The sequence below is a fragment of the Falco rusticolus genome, chromosome 2, assembly GCF_015220075.1.
Source record: "Falco rusticolus isolate bFalRus1 chromosome 2, bFalRus1.pri, whole genome shotgun sequence".
NCBI lineage: Eukaryota > Metazoa > Chordata > Aves > Falconiformes > Falconidae > Falco > Falco rusticolus.
In genome coordinates, this window is record NC_051188.1 from 15,228,668 (window position 1) to 15,244,736 (window position 16,069).

Genomic DNA, 16,069 nt, shown 5'->3' on the forward strand with positions numbered 1-16,069 from the left:
GGAAAAAAAAAAAAAAAAGCTGTGGTTGGCGGCACCGCTCCGCGGCAGCGGAGGGCGGGCGGGCGGCAGCCGGGAGAGGTGCGGGCGGGCGCGCCGGGAAGGGCGGCGGGGTGGCGGGCGAGCCCGGGCGCAGGGCGAGTGCGGGCCGCGCGCGGCGCGGGGCTGGGGGGGCCGGGCGGCGCCCCTCGCGCCAGGCGGCCGCCGAGCGGGAGGCGGTGCGGGCGGGCGCGCGCAGGAGGACTGCCGCGGCACAGGCTGCCTCGGTCGGATACGGTGCGGGCGGGCTCAGGAGGGGCGGAGTCGACGGCGGAGAGTGATTCGGGCGGGCGTAACTGCGAACTTTTGTTTGGTGTGTTGTGTGAGTTAGTTTCCGCCGCCGGGACAGAGGCGCCGGCCGGGCTGGGCCGGGCTCGGGGAAGCGCCGCACGGTCAGAGTTGTTTTGCCAGTTGCTGCAGCCGGGTCGGTTTCTCTGCCGAGGGGTGATAAGCGCCGGCGACAGCAGGACGAGCCGCGGCCCGGGGAGCGGGGCATGCGGGACTGGGAATCCGGGCTCTGAGCCGCCGAGCCCCGCCAGGGAAGCGCCGGGGGATCCCGACGGAGCCATGGATCCTGGGCAGCCTCAAGCGCAGCAGCCGCCGCAGGCAGCGCAGCCCCCGGCCTCGCAGCAGCCCGCGCCGCAGCCCCCGGGCGCGGTGTCGGGGACCCCGGCCGGCGCGGCGCAGCCCCCGGGCGCGGGGCCCCCTCCGGCGGGGCACCAGATCGTCCATGTGCGGGGCGACTCGGAGACCGACTTGGAGGCGCTGTTCAACGCCGTGATGAACCCCAAGGGCGCCAACGTGCCGCACACGCTGCCCATGCGGCTGCGGAAGCTGCCCGACTCCTTCTTCAAGCCGCCCGAGCCCAAGGCCCACTCCCGCCAGGTGAGGGGGAGGGGGCGGCCGCGCCGCGGGCGGGGGACGGGACGGGACGGGCCGGCCGCGCTCTCGCCCTCCCTCCCCGCCGCCGAGCTCCTCCCGGGGGAGGTGTGTGGGGGAGGGGGCTGGGGCGGGAACCCGCCCTCCGCGGGGCTGCGAGGGGCGCCCGGCCGGGGCTGCCGGGGCGCTCGCTGCCTTTCTTCCTCCCGCGCGTCGGGGGGAGGCCGCCCCCTCCTCTTCCTCCCACCCCCCATTTATTTGTTCTTCCCCGGTGGCGGGGGCGCCGCGCGGCCCCTCTCCTCCCGCGCCTCAGGGCGCTGAGGGCAGCCGGCGGCGCGGCGGGAGGCCCTTGGCCCGGGCTCCGGCGGGGCTTCGGGCTCCACATCCGCTCCATGGCGAGACCGGCGGCCGCTTCCTCGGCCTCGCCGGGAAGGCGACGGGGGAGGGGGGAGCACCTAAAACTTACGTGAAAACGCTTTGCTTGGAAGACGGGGAGGATTTCGCTGTGAGCTTTAATCCTCCGGCGTCGTGGGGCTGCCCGTCTGTTGAGGGGGATAGTGAGGTTGTGCCGAGCTTCCCCCGCCCCGTCAAACAATATGGATGTAGCTTTTCCACCATTTCATCGCTGCGCTGGGCAGAGTAGGATTACCCACACACCCCCCCCGCGCACACACACACACACTTCAGAAGTTAATTCCCGAGCTGCCCTTCAGGTCTGACGGCGTCGAGGGTCCGTCGAGCTAGAGCGGCCCGGGCTGGCATCGCGGGGCCGACCCGGCCCGGTGGGGTGCGGGCCCGGCCGGCGCTCGGCCTCCGGCAGCGTTCGGGCTTCGAGCGGAGTGACTTCTGTGCCAAGACCCAACCGTTGGTGCGAATACGACCGAAAGTTAATGTTTAGGCTGCTGTTACCAACTTTTTGGAAGGAGGCCGTGCCTACTCAAGTGTTTTATTAAGTAACGAACTTTGTTGCTAAGCTATAAAATAGGTTTTATTATTGGCTATTGTCACTTTTATCTGTGTAGCCGGTAGGAGTGAAACTTGCTCTGTGTACTGGTGCCCGTGTTGTTACGGGTCTGTCAACATTTCCATTATTAAACTTCTGTTTTGAAGGATTTATAACTTGGCTTCAGAAGCTTACTCCAGGCTGAACCTTGGCACGTACGCTCTCAGTCCAGGAGTTAATTCATTTTCCAAATACTCGAAAAATCGGTCTGGCCTTCGTATTGCAAGACTGAAAAGAAAATAGAAAGGGGTGGGGCTGAGTTGCTTCTGTGCTTGTATTTGCTTCTGAGTTGCAGACCTTTAATAACACACCGAAATCCAGCGAGGAATAAGGTTATTACGTATAGTTTTTTCTAAGTTGTGCAAGTCTTATCGCAGTTCCATTGGGCACCAATGTGAATTGGTATATATTCAGCTAACACTCAGTGCTGTGTCTTGTTAAATACAGTGACTGCAGGTAAAGCGCTATTGTGTCTGAAATGCACTTAATGCCTGTGACGTTCGTACAGCTTGTGCTGCTGAGTTTAGGGTTATCTTGCTTGTGAATGTTCGTCTTCATCTGTAGTGCATGTTTAGCTGGATCACTGTTCCTTGTGTCTGTGGTTCCTAAAATGTAAACTTGAAGTCCAGCTAAAGCCAGAGAAACATTTGCTTCATGTGGACTGCCTTTAAAAATAAGACTCCTTTTCCTATTTGTTTAGTTGTGCCACAAAAATATTCTGTTTAACAGAAAAGGTCTTCCAGTTTTTGTAATTCTCCACATTTCTCAAAAGTTAAAATGCCTTGAATTCAGTTAATTTGCAACTTGTGTATTCTGTTTAAGGTAAATGTATGCTACTTCAGTTCCAGTTTAATTTATGAAATTTCACGTGTGCTTTGCATACAGATGCAGCGAAACAGAATTGTCAGTCTGTAAGAGCATGTAAGCAGGGCCTCATGTATGGTGCAATACCTTGTGTAGAGAGGTGTGGCAAGGGTGATACATGCATCTTATTATAGGTGTCCATGTTGTTCTGGTGTATCTACAAAATCAATTAATTGGTAAATATATACAAAAAAGTCAATATTATTTTAATCCAGTTTTCAGAGCTGCTTTTTCTGTTTCACAGAGGACACGCATTTACAACTGGCAAGGAAGTTTTATGTACTTAAGACTGGCAACTCTAGTGAATGGTTTTGTGAGTCATTTCTGATTGACTGGTTAAGCAGTTTGGTGAAGCTTTGCTTTGGATAGCATGGGCAGACTCTTTATAAGCTCCCAGTACCTTTAAAAGTGTAGTTTGTGTGCAGGTTAGGAAATTTTGTGTTCGGTCTTCTTTAATGGTTGGGTTCAGGAGTCTTCCTCCATTGGAACTCACTGCAGTCATTTGGCATTTCTCTGTTGCTTTTCTCATTATGCAATTTTTTAAACTCCTGCAGAGAGTGCATGTGTGGGTTTCCTTGCACCCCCACATGCCCGTTTCAAAAGGAGAACGGGAAATGAACTCCTCCAGCAGAAAGTGGGTGCGATGGTAATGGGTTGGCGCAGTCCAGTAACGAACCATGCAATATGCTGTATGAGATCTGCTGACTGTAAGCATGTTTTTTTCTGAACCCTTCACCAAGGATTAAGAACTTCAGTTTTCAAAATAAAACTAAAGGCACTTAGCCCATACTTAATGTTTCTTGACTTACGCAAGGGCTTTTGTGGAGTTAGTTATACCAACCTATTTGGAGGCTCTCTTCAACAGTAAAAAACTGGAAAATAAGCAGAACTTTAGAATTACTAACTTACTATTTTCTTCTGAAACGTTCATTTAAAGTGAAATGTCTTCTGTCAGTGGCATTTCTACTGAAATACAAGAATCTTAATGGGAATAATTTCACTCCTGGCAGGCCAGCACTGATGCAGGGACAGCAGGAGCCCTGACCCCACAGCATGTCCGAGCTCATTCCTCTCCAGCATCACTGCAGCTGGGAGCTGTTTCTCCAGGGACGCTTACGCCCACTGGAGTAGTGACTGGACCTGGAGCTCCATCTTCTCAACATCTCCGCCAGTCTTCATTTGAGATCCCTGATGATGTACCTTTGCCACCAGGTTGGGAGATGGCTAAGACGCCGTCTGGACAGAGATACTTTCTTAAGTAAGTAAAACTTGTTTTCAGTTAGCTATCTCTCTGGTGGGTTTTGTTGGTTTTGTTGTTGTGGGTTTTTTTACAGTCTTTGAATTTTAATTAATTTAAATGTGTTTAAAATAAATATTCTTAAAAACATTTGCCTGATTTTAAGTAGGAGATCCTACCACTTCAGTATTTCCCCCATATCAGATCATATATTGTCCATTATATTGTATATTGAAAATCAGTGAAAGGTGCGTAGTGATTTTTGAACAATGTGCCTTCTGGATTTGCTAAATCTTGCCAGAGTTCTCATACAGGTCAAAATACATTTTACCTCATTTTTATGATACAGATGTAAAAATATAGAGTAACTTTAGAAATTATTATAGTGAGAAAATATTGGGGCTTCTTATTTTTTTGAATAAGGACAATTGTGTAAGTATGCAATCAAAATACTCTCTGCTGATGAGAAAATAGGTGTTTGATTGCAGTATTTGGGTCTGTAACTCTTAACTTGTCTATATTCCCTGCAGTGAAAGGGAAATTACAGAACTTCTAACATCTTTCCTTATTCCTACAGCTGTAGCTTTTTCATGCAGTGAAATTAGTATCACCTTTTCTGTAACTGATGAGAGGTGACACATGCCAACCATCTGACGCCTAATCCATCAGGGAGCATTTTCTTTTATGCTGTGTAGTCTTCTAAAAGAGCAGGAGCTTGTCCTTCTTTCTGAAGTGTACCCACCAAGACACGTAATTGACCTTCAAATATTTTGACTGTATTTTGAACATTTTATTTAACTGCAAGTCTCTGAGTAACCCATTATGTGTCATTTTCAGGGCCGGGAGAGGGGAGGGGCACCACAGTACGTTATTTACGTAAAACTTGTTTCAGCCAAGGAAAACATCTTTATCCCTACCTTTCTTGCTAAAACATTGTCATTAATATGTGCATTTGATTGAAGTAGTTGAGTTTGTGGCTTCAAAACCAAATCTACATTGTCTGCAATGAAAATGGAGCTTGCAGAACTTCTTAAAACCGTTTCTTGTTTCTATAGCGATGGTGTTTCCATACAGATACATTAGTATTGCTTTTTTTAACCAAAAGGAGGTTGCAGCAGTTGTTTGACATAATTTGAGCCTGAAGATTACTTTCAGAAAACATTCTGTATTAGGAATGCGAAAATTAGCATTGCCTATAGATCTTGAAGATGTGATATTTCTTTGGTGAAGTTTTGTAAATCAGCATATTCTAGAATATGGGCACAAACAGAATTTTTTTGGAATTGTGTAAGTTTGTCATTTCAGAGCTGTAGCTCATTGGACCTTGAGGAAAGCACAAACTGGGTTTTGAAATGAAAAGCAAACCTTGTTTTGACTGTGCTAGTAACAGCTTTTAAAGACCAGCTTATGAAGCATGAAAAATGGATACTTGATTTTTCACTTTTACTGTCACAAGTGTTTGGGTTTGATTATGCTGTCAGTTTTACAAAAAATAGAACAGTTAAGAGATGCAGAATGTCTTCATGCTTTTACAATTGTTTCTTTTTAATTATGCTCATTCAGGTGAAATCAAAGTGAAAGATTTGTTCTTGGAAAGCTTTCCTGCAGTTTCATTATTACTATAAAAAAATCTTTCCTTTTTTTCCTGCAAGTTTTTTGTCCTTTCTTGGTGTCCTGGTATCCATTTCAAAGGGTCAGGTTTCAGCAAGAACAATAAAGAGCCTGAGACTGGAAAGTACACACAAGTCTGGCAAACTCATCTGCATGAGCAAGATCATTTGTTCTCAAGCAGACATCCAAAGTAAATGATTGAAAGAGCTGCTAGCTGTGAAGGATGTGTCTTGAAGGGGAAAGGAGTGGAAACAAACCAGGTTGTTAGGAAGAAAAATAAAGGCTGTACTTTTTGAACCTCTCCCTGCTGGGTCACATGCTGACCTTGGGAGATTTTAAACAGCATAATGGGCTGTTTTCTTTTGGCTTTTCTTGGGTGATGCGGTGGTATGGGAGAGTCTAATGAGGACAGTTCTGAAGGCTTTGTTCACACTTGGAAGAACATTTGTTGTTCATAAAAGGCTGTTTAATACTATCTACAGGTGAGATCCACCAGCTTCATTGGAGGTCATGAAGACCTGTAAAAAACATTTCAAGTACTAGCAAAATGTTTGCTTTGTATGTTTAGGAAATCCAAAGAAACGTAAGAATTATTTTTGAGTAGCAAGTTTGTATTTCAGAAGCTTTTTTCAGTGTTGAGTAAGTTGTGTGTCATACCTACAAACTCTCGTCTTGTTTAGTTATACCTTAAACATTTGCTTGAAGGGCGAGTACCAAGATTCCTGATACTGTATACATTTGACATGGTTCCTTCTACCATGCGCAGATTTTTGGTGTCACTTCCAAGTATTCAACTTTTGTGTTGGATTGGCTGCATTGCTCTTCGTTTCCATTTGCTGTATTCTGTAGCCAGTCTATGAACAGCCTGCTAATCAGGCTCTAGAAAGATCTTTGCAGAATAGGTAACAGCGTTAGATTTTTTCCAGATGTCAGTAAGCCTTATGGTTATAGTTATCATAATATACTACAGTGCAAAGAGAATAATATAAAATTGAGTACTGTACTTAATGCAGTCTGCAATATAGTCACTTCCACTAATCAATGGGTCAAGCACTACAAGCATAGTAGTTTGTGCAAAGAAATGAAAGTGGTGTGTACAGGAGAGAAAATACTTGTCTGTGCGTATTAATACATGCACAGTTACTTGCCCAGGTATTTTATATACACACCACACACGTATCATGTATGGATGTTTTTAAAGGAGGGTGAGAGTGGTGGTGTAGGGTCTGAACCAGAACTCCTGTAGATCAGTTTGTCCTCTAGATAAATAAACCCTTTTATGTATGAATGCCCAACATACGATTTGCCAGAACTCCGCTCATTAACGTTCATCTTACTGTTATGAGTAGGACTCCCGAGTATAATTTTCCGTTAGTGAAAACGTAGATTATTTTGGCCAATGAGTTAAGACATGCTTGCTATACAGCTGGTAAGATTAATACTATTTTTTACTGAAACTGCTACTTAAATAGAACTCGTAAGTTAAGACTTGCCTGTGTAGTAAGTGGTCATGTCTGAGTCATCTCAGCATTGCAGTGCTGTATGCTTTAGCCCATTCTTAAACATGCAGTGAAAAAGACTTGCTTGGTTTGTGTGGTGATGTCAACTGCATTGCTTTTTAACCACTTCCTGTTAGCCAGCTGCTGGTTGACATTTCAGTGAACTATGGAGAAAGATAGGGAATCACTCTCTAGGCAAAAGATAATATGCCACGGGAATAGCAGACAACAGCTTGCAGAAAGAAGGAAGAAGTTTCACTCAATTTTAGAATTACTCTTGTGTTGTGTTAACTTATTGTTATGCTATGGATTCTTACAAAGTAGTAACTTCTCTCACACTACAAAATGAGAAGAGGTAACTGATTGTCCAGCAAACAAAGTAGTCTAATTATTTTTCCTACAGGAAGTAGTTCTTGCAAGCAGTTTATCAACAACTTCCTATTTTTTTCTGTGAAGTGTTGAATGACTTCCTGAAGGAGGCCAAGGTGGTTTTCATTAGTATCTATGGGTGTGTTTGAGGTGTGTACCCATCTGGCAGAAACCTTAAAAATAGATCGCTGTTACACATTTCTTATGTGCTCTATATAGAGATATGGCTCGTTGCTGTGCTTTTTTTTTTTTTTTTTTTTCCTTCTCCTTGTGTCATACATGAAAAATATTCAGCAACGCTGTTAAATTTCTCTTGCATCCTGTTTTTGCCCCTCACTGGAACCACCCACTACACCAATATCATCTGCTCCCCTCCTCCTCTCCTCCCCACCATGCCAAAATAATCTTAGTCTTTCAGGCCAAAATACATTTATTGGAAAAACTGCTGCCACAGTTGCGTATTTTATTGAATACCTTAATTTACTGGGGAAATGCATATTCAGAATCATGAGTTAATGTGAGTTCTTGTGTTTATAGTTCTATAGTTCAGGCTAGTTTATTATTAAAAGAGCTGTATTGTTGGAAACCAAAACTGCCACCTCCGCCTTTGATGTTTGTTTCCACTTTTTTGTGCTTTCAATACTAAAAAGCAGTTGAAGATTTATGCTTGCTAGATTTTATTTGTAATATGTTGAATTAATTTCATTTTTATACTTAAAATTTCTAAGTGCGTATGAGAATACTCATAAGTTCGATGATCTAAAAAAATAAAAACAATTAAATTTGTGCAAGGGAAAATGGGCACTGGCAGTTTCAGAACGTAACTGGAGGAAAGACATTAGTTAAAACATTTTTAAAAGTATTGTATTTTTTTGGCAACTTAAGAATTATTTTTTTTCTTTTGGAAGACAGTTATAGTACTACTAAGTGTGTATCTTTCCTTCTGCCACTTGAGGAGCCCTGCGAAAGGACAGTAGTACAAACTAATTTGAATTTGCAGTTGTGCTAAAGATTCGTGTCTTTAAAAGGGTGGAGGAGGAGTAAGGGCAAACCTGCCTTATTTGTGTTAGCACTGAGACTGAGCTGGGAGGAGGATGAAAGTACATATTCAGCCCTCTGAATTCAGAGAACTTGCAGCCAGCTTAGTGGGTGGGCATTAGTGAAAGAAATGGCACATGGTGCTTTTCTTGTGTTTAGTTTTGTTTTGCTTAAGAAAAATTGCAAACTATTATATCCATGCATTCAACACCCTGCCATACAAGGTGATTTTATAAGACTGTTCCAAAAACAGTGTAATAGACGTGATTTCAGGTAAACCAAAAACATACCCTGTGGTTTTCACTAATATGTTTTCCTTTTAGTTATGTGTATATTGGTATTTGTTATCTTTAGAAGAAAATAGAACTGGGGAAAAACATAGGATCTGTGGCAGTTAATTTAATTCTCAGCTTACAACTATCTCTGAGGATTTTTTTTTTTTTTTTATTTGGCTTCTAATCTGTAGTTTTCTACTTCTCACAGGTTTTGCCTTTCAGTATATCCCTCATAAGTGTAATCTTTGTGCTTTATAGTGTCTGATTTGGTGCCTGTTGACGTATTCCCATAAACTTTAAAAAGCACTGGATAGAACCTCTACTGAGGGCTTCTAATACTGTAGAGGAGTGTGTACCAGCTATAGAAAATAAAATGTGAATATATTTCTTACAAATGTAAATAGGATCTGAATATACATGCAGTGGAGAGAGAAAGCAATGGCATACTTGGAAAAATAAGGTTGTATTAACACAGTGCTCACTGTGGAGGAAAAATACTGTTGTTCCAAGTAATAAACACATAAAACTAAACCTTTCAGCTTCGCTTATGGAACTGGTCAAAATTACTGCTGGTTTAGCTGTTGAGAACACTGTTGTAGTTTTGGTTTAAGTGCTTTAAATGCCTAATGCTGGTTTTATAGCAATACTTTTCTATGTCCTGAATCAAATTTGAGAGCAGTTTTATGTTACTGTGGCCTGAAACGTTTGTATTATGTTGAAAGCTATAATTGTGACTGAGATATTTATTACCTAGTCTTTTGTAATGAGAAATCTTAGTCTCTCGCTGATCGGTAATAGGAAGAGGCTTCTGATTGAAGTTTAATCAGAATTTCATGTTTAAAAATTATGCTTCTGCAGTTCTGCTTAGTAAAAGTTTTGTCAGGTTATATTTGGTTAAAAGCAGTAGCATCGAGCTCTGTGGGAGCAATTACACCACTGTGGAACCACTTCTGTTTTCTCAGGTCTTGACTTCTTCTAAAGACAAGAATTTTATATAAATCAAGATGAGTGTCTTCTGGACTTTCTTATCCTTATGCCTTTCTTCTGTATGTTGAAGATGGCAAAGAATTATAGTGGGTTTTGTAGTAGTCATCTGGTTTGTAGCATGCGGTAATCTGTAACACATCAGTCACATAATGGAAATTCCTACTTGATAGAAAGCAGTAAAATAATAAGAGGATGTTAATTTGAAGGTTCCCATGGAAGTAAGACAGGCTCTACCCCACCAGTTTTTGCAAAAAATATACTTCTAATGGGTAAACACAGTTGAACTGATCAGTGGTATATGTGGGTAAAAGCATACCTCCTTTTAAAAGATTAATCTCTTTTTTTATCTGTCGTCTTCTAGAAATGAAAAAGAATCAGTAGCTTTAAAATTCTAAGTATAAAACCTCCATTTATAGATTGCTCAGTTTCTCTCTGCAATTGTGACACAACAGCTGCGAACTTTCAAAAGCCAACGCAGAGCAATCAAAGTGGATTTTTCACTCGGTTTATCCATTGTTACGATAGACTCTCAGAGAAAGTAACTTAGTAGCACTGGGAATGCTGAAATACTTAACTGCAGGACCTAAATTGGGTGACATGTAAAATTAAAGCAGAGTTCCTAGTTTGCTCCCAAAGAAACATTTTCACATAGCAGATGTAAGCAGTTACTGGATGATACCCAGGAGAGCAAGATGTGTTACTCCGGGTTGAGATACAAAGTTAACTATTAAAACTAGTCTGATTTTAACTACAAGCAGTTTCTTTCAGGCTCCTGATTAAGACTAGATACCTCCCCTTGCAGCCAACCAAAGAAAAACCTAAAAAGAGGTAAACGGCTATAGAGAGCTGTCAGCCAAAAGTTTCTCTTTATATGTGGCCAGACCACTGCATGTGTTTATCGTCATAGCTGGAAACAAATTCAGATGATGTAATTAGATTTAGTTTAACCTTTTGAAATTGATACCTACTCAGCTCTCCTGTTAATTTTGTGTCCTTGTATTTTTACAAATTCCAACATATTTGCATTTATTGTTTGTCCGATCCAAGCATACGTATGCAGTAAAACTCATTAACGGTGGGAGCTCTCTGTCTTTCACTGTTTGTTGTAAATGTTCCCTCTTTTAAGGTGTGGGTTTGTAAATTATTTTTTTTATACCCCCACCCCACCCCTCCCCAAGCTGTGCATGATTATGTAAACCCTAATATTTAAATGACTCTGTTTCTTTTGTAAATTCTGAACAAAATTTCATTTGGCTGAATGCAAGAAATCTACAGGAGATTTCTGAGTAGCAGTCCTCTGGCAGGTGCCCCTAGGACATGGCCAGGATACCAGGTAGTTGACCCAGCAGAAAGATAGAATTGTCTGTAGGAGAAGTTTGACAGGCTGTGGTTTAGCATAATGTGAAACAAAATTATTGGGGGGAGGCTGTGTTTTGGAATGTTAACAGATAAATGCCATGTCGTGGCAGGACATACAGTCACAAACAGCTTGCTAAACCTTGTTTTGATGTAAAGCTTTATTGGGAAATTCACCAGATAAATGCTTGACAAAAAACATACTTTAAATAGGACTCTAGAGCATGGGGGAAGTTTGTCTTTACTATGAAAATGGTACCTAATAGCTGGTTTTTGGTAAATACAATTAAGAGTTTTATTTGGAGAAAGGAAGGTTTAGAAAGGTGTGACTAAGCTGTGTCAATGTTTCATGGCCTCCTGAAGTGCTTCTTGGAGCCTGTTTTCTGGGATTCACTCTGCTGGTATTTTACTTGGCCTTTAACTAAGTTACTTCAGGCTGTGTTTCAGGCAAGTATAGCTAAGTTTTCTAAATTGCTGGTTAAGTCAAGCTATGAAGTTGCCTTGTAAAGTAGGACTTTTACCAGTATACTGCCTGTCAGTCATGCCAGTTACTAAGGAAACAAAGCTGTCTTGAAAACAGTCTTGGACTTTGCTTTAATTTCACTAATGAGACTGTGCTGTGTCACAGTGAAAGACCAGATCCCTTTGTTGAGTCTCTCTGACATGCAGTTTGGTAATTTAGATCAGTGTTAGTGGTAAAGTTTAGTTATTGATTATCACATTGAGGTTGTGAAGCCAGTTTTTTTTCTGCTGGACTGTTTTATAGGAAAGTAGAGTAAAGGTCATTTACTATTCTAGTTCATCTTCAATGGGTTTTGATTTGTGGAGAGCTTTGTTGTAAGTTTGTCTGCGCTAAACAAGTTTGTTTAAATAGTGTAACTGCTTTAAGGATGCCTTTCCCTTTCTGATTACCTGTTGTAGCTGAAATGCTAAGTAAACCTTTTGCCTTTTCTGGATATGTTGTAAAATTAGACATTCATGATGTAATAAAACATGATCTGAAAGCAAACAAGCGTAAGGGTATATAGGCAAAATGGAATTATTTGGGTAAAGAAACACAATCCACAGGTATATTTTCTCATAGGATCTCACTTTTCAAAATTTTTTGTTTCATTTGTTATTTCTATTCGAAAAGCTTGGTTGGCAGGTCCTCTGCAATAACTTTCATTCCAACATTTATATAGCCTCTTTAGAATGGCAAGAAATAGAGTAAAAAAGACAGTTCTTTCCATATTTTCTATCTACACTGATGGTGTAGTTAATATAATTGGTAGATCTAAATATCCAATGCACACAATTCAGTGGTGATTTTCATTTTTTTATTTACAAAACCTTTGTCATTGTCACGGTAACCGGCTTTGCGTGAGTTAAAGATATGAAATGATATACTTAAAAAGGTGTAATCTGACGTATAAAAGGCTGTAGCAAAGAAAAGAATTTGGAAGAATGTTCCATGATGAACATTGGATTTGGAAGAATGTTCTATGCCCAACTTCATAGGCCATTTTTGTATATATATGAAAAACATATTTGTAGAAAAAAAGTAATACTGTGCTTTAATTGGAGTTCAGGTGTCCATTGAATTCTGTGCTGGTCTTTGAGTCAGGATGAATTATGCTTATTCGGTGATAAAGTTTAAAATGTTTCCAGTTTTCAGTGAAAACAGTTAATAGCGCATTCCATGGTTACAGGGCTTTGTATGCATGAGCCTGACTAATGGAAAACTGCTTGCATTCTAGTTCGTGTATGGATAGATTTCTTGAGAGCTTTTTGTTACACTGCTGTTTACATAACTATATGTATGGTATTGCCAGTGTAAAGCTGTGCTTCATTTTCTTACCTTCTGTCCCTAAAAGCATGCACACTTAATTTCCATATGTGTATGTCTCTTAAACTTTCTAGCTAGTTAGTTTAACATTTGGATTGAAATGTTCGCTTTCATAACTGGTCTTTCAGGTTTTCACTTTTTACAAGAATCTTATTCTGAAACTATTCTAAAGGAGAACTAAGGTATTTTGACCAAATAATTACTAGGTAACAGGACAGGAACTTTCAGATTTGTAGTGTTAGGAGAACTGTTGTGATCTGTATGCTTGTGGGGTTTTGGTTTTGGTTTCGCGTTTGTTTGGGGGTTTTTTTAACTATAATGACTGATAACTGGAAAAAAGTCTATTGAATATTTCGCAATATCCTGATAATTTAGTCACTGGCTAGGCATAAGGAAGACAAAATGCGAAACAGACATTAGTGTAAACAGTTAAGAATTAACATTTTAGCATCCCTGTTAACAAGGCCAAAGGAAGTCTTAATTACATTCTTTTAGAAGATGGTTTGAAATTCAAATTTGTGCCCATTTTTTGTTATGCTGTTAGATGGGTCTTGACATGATTGGCTGTGTATTATAGAGATTTGTTGAGAAACTTGGACAATTCATTGTTTTCTTAATGCATTAAATGTCAGTTACACAGCACTGTCTCCAGGGAGAATGAATCTTAATTCAGTTTCATAGTTGTGGTACCCATTTTCCAACTTCTGGTTTTAAGGTTGCTTTGGAATATGGAGGGGGAGGGAGGAAGAAGGGGGACTTCTTTTTCTTCTGATGGAACTATTTGTGTGGCTTTTGCTCAGGGCTGCCATTTGAATCTTGTTTATGCTGTGATGGTGAGCAACTCGGAGATAGTGTGTGAACTGTAATTGATTCCTCCACTCTGTAATCCTGTTGCAGTAGAGTGTAGACCCTGGTCTGTGCTGAGTTTTGCCCTCTTAAAATGGCCTCAAATGCTTACTCTGTGAAAGCGAAGGGGGAGGATTTTAAGTGCTTTCTAAGCCAAGGTAAACAGCTAACCTACCAAATAGTTGAGGGAGCTGCAATAAAGGGAAAATTGCTGGCTTTTGTAATGGATAAATTTTATGTAAATAAATTTATGGAAAGAAGTCGTTTATCATCATGAGAAGCCATTGAGCTCTTGTTTTGTGTATGCAGAACAAGTTTATTTGTATGGAATTTATCTGAAATACAGGAGATTCTAGTGATAATGCATCTTGCTTTGCCAGGATCTACACATAATTTGCCTGTAACTTTGTAAAACTCTTCATATGAAAAGATATAAGCAGATTGATGGTTTTGCTGATGCTTGGTGCTTTTACTTCATAACCAACTGAAATAACTATCTTCTCTCCAATTTCTATAGATAACAACAGTAATGATCAAATACATTTACCTACAGTTGCGATATGAAGTTACAAGAGCTTAGAATACTAACCATTCAGTTACTGCCCACTGTTGATTAAAAAATTCCAGCCCCACCTACCATACGTAGGTAGATATGCATATACTTTGTCTCTCTTAATTTAGTCAAACTGCAATATACACTTTCTGTAAAAGTAGATGATGCACATTTTCTCTTATCATGTAGGGTGCTGTTTGGTTCTTGACTTCCAGCTAAAAGTCTTTTGTCTGTTTTGCAAGCTGCGTAAAAATAAGTAAGATGTAGAGTCTTGTAAGCAATTACTTTATCACACTGAGTCCAAAAAGAAAATTTTTTATTAAATGAAGACATACAGGCTGCAGTGCCGTAGCAACTGTTGCTGTCACATTGTGCTTCATAAAACAATCTTTTTTCATTTCCACTTCACTAAGACTAGTAGCTTTTCATTTAGGTTAGTATATCACTTGCATACTGTTCAAGGCAATATTTCTGCTAAAGAAAAAACATTTGTCCAAGTGTTTAGGCTGTTCAGCTCCTGCTCCTGCCCAGTGTTTTAGATCAGCTGAGAATTTCTGAGCTCTTACCCTCCAGTGGATCCTACAGAGACAGTATTTGGCTTTAGGCAGACATACTGTAAGGCTGAACTGCAGAATTGGATGATAATGCTTGTTACATCAGATAATAGTGTTACATATAGGTATCTTTTTGGTATATCTAAGGTATACTTACAATGAGAGGTAAAGATAATTCAGAAGACAATATGTGGTTGACATGGAGATAAAAAGTAGGAATACTGGTAGTAGTGAGGCAGTAAAGTAGCTATACTGTTCTCCCTAAGTCTTCATCTGCTGTTTTTTATAAGATGTTCAGTTTTAAAACCTAGCAACTGCTGGACCCTGTCAGCTTTGCTCTTGTAAGAGAGCTTGTAAGCAGCATGTCTTTAAACCGTCCATATTGATTCAAACCAAGTGCCTGTCCTGGATCAGTATCTTGTTGCCAGTAGTGGTCATGACCAGATTTCTTGGAAATGCTAAGAACAGGGCAAGCATATGTGATACTCTCTCAGAACTCTCCTAGCTTCCAACTGTCCTCCAAGACTTGCGCTGTCTCCCCTTGAGGCCACAGAAACTTACAGCATCTGCTGTGTGCTTTGGCAGGGAGTCTCACTGGTTGTCTATCCACTGCATGAAGAAGCGCCTTCATTCTGTTTTAACCTTGGCTCCCATCACCTTCATTGAGTGGTGCCCAGTTCTTATTTGGGAAGTGACAATGAACAGTTGATGCATATTTGTTCTGCTCAAGATTGGTATCTTTTCCTCTGGAAATTATCTCTTTTGAAACTTGAAGAGTCTTAACCTGCTGCATTTTCCTGGGATAGAAGCTTTTTTCCAACCTGCAGCCCTTCTGTAAGCCTTTTCCAATTTTTGTTATTCTTCAGATTGAAAGGTTAAGAATGTTTTACAACATCCACCATTCTGAAACTTTCATCTAAAAAAAAAAATATTCCTGCTGCTGCTTGTCCTTTTATGCTATATAATTTTTTTCTAATTCTTTGCAGTTAGCAGTTGACCAAGAGTAAATTTGTGTCATTGGGAAAGTTTGTGATGCTGCTGCTCTTTTTCTTGTATACATCCTATTGTATAGCCCCTGTGAAAGTTTACCAGAGGCCTGTCTCTGGTGCTAAAGCTGCTAATGCCTCCCTCCTG

The 16,069-nt window shown here is 41.2% G+C and overlaps 1 protein-coding gene across 5 annotated transcripts in view; it reads left to right on the plus strand.

Annotated features, from left to right (window-relative positions):
- The first annotated feature begins 225 nt into the window (after positions 1-225).
- The window catches only part of YAP1 (Yes1 associated transcriptional regulator), a 98,816-nt gene continuing 82,972 nt past the window's right edge, over positions 226-16,069 (plus strand). For 2 of the 5 annotated variants that reach the window (XM_037376911.1, XM_037376910.1), the window contains exons 1-2: positions 226-921; positions 3,793-4,040. In XM_037376911.1, coding sequence (XP_037232808.1) covers positions 604-921; positions 3,793-4,040 — 566 coding nt within the window. In that variant the 5' untranslated portion in view covers positions 226-603. The remainder of the gene's footprint in view (positions 922-3,792; positions 4,041-16,069) is intronic. The other 3 variants (XM_037376913.1, XM_037376909.1, XM_037376912.1) reach the window with 3 other exon arrangements.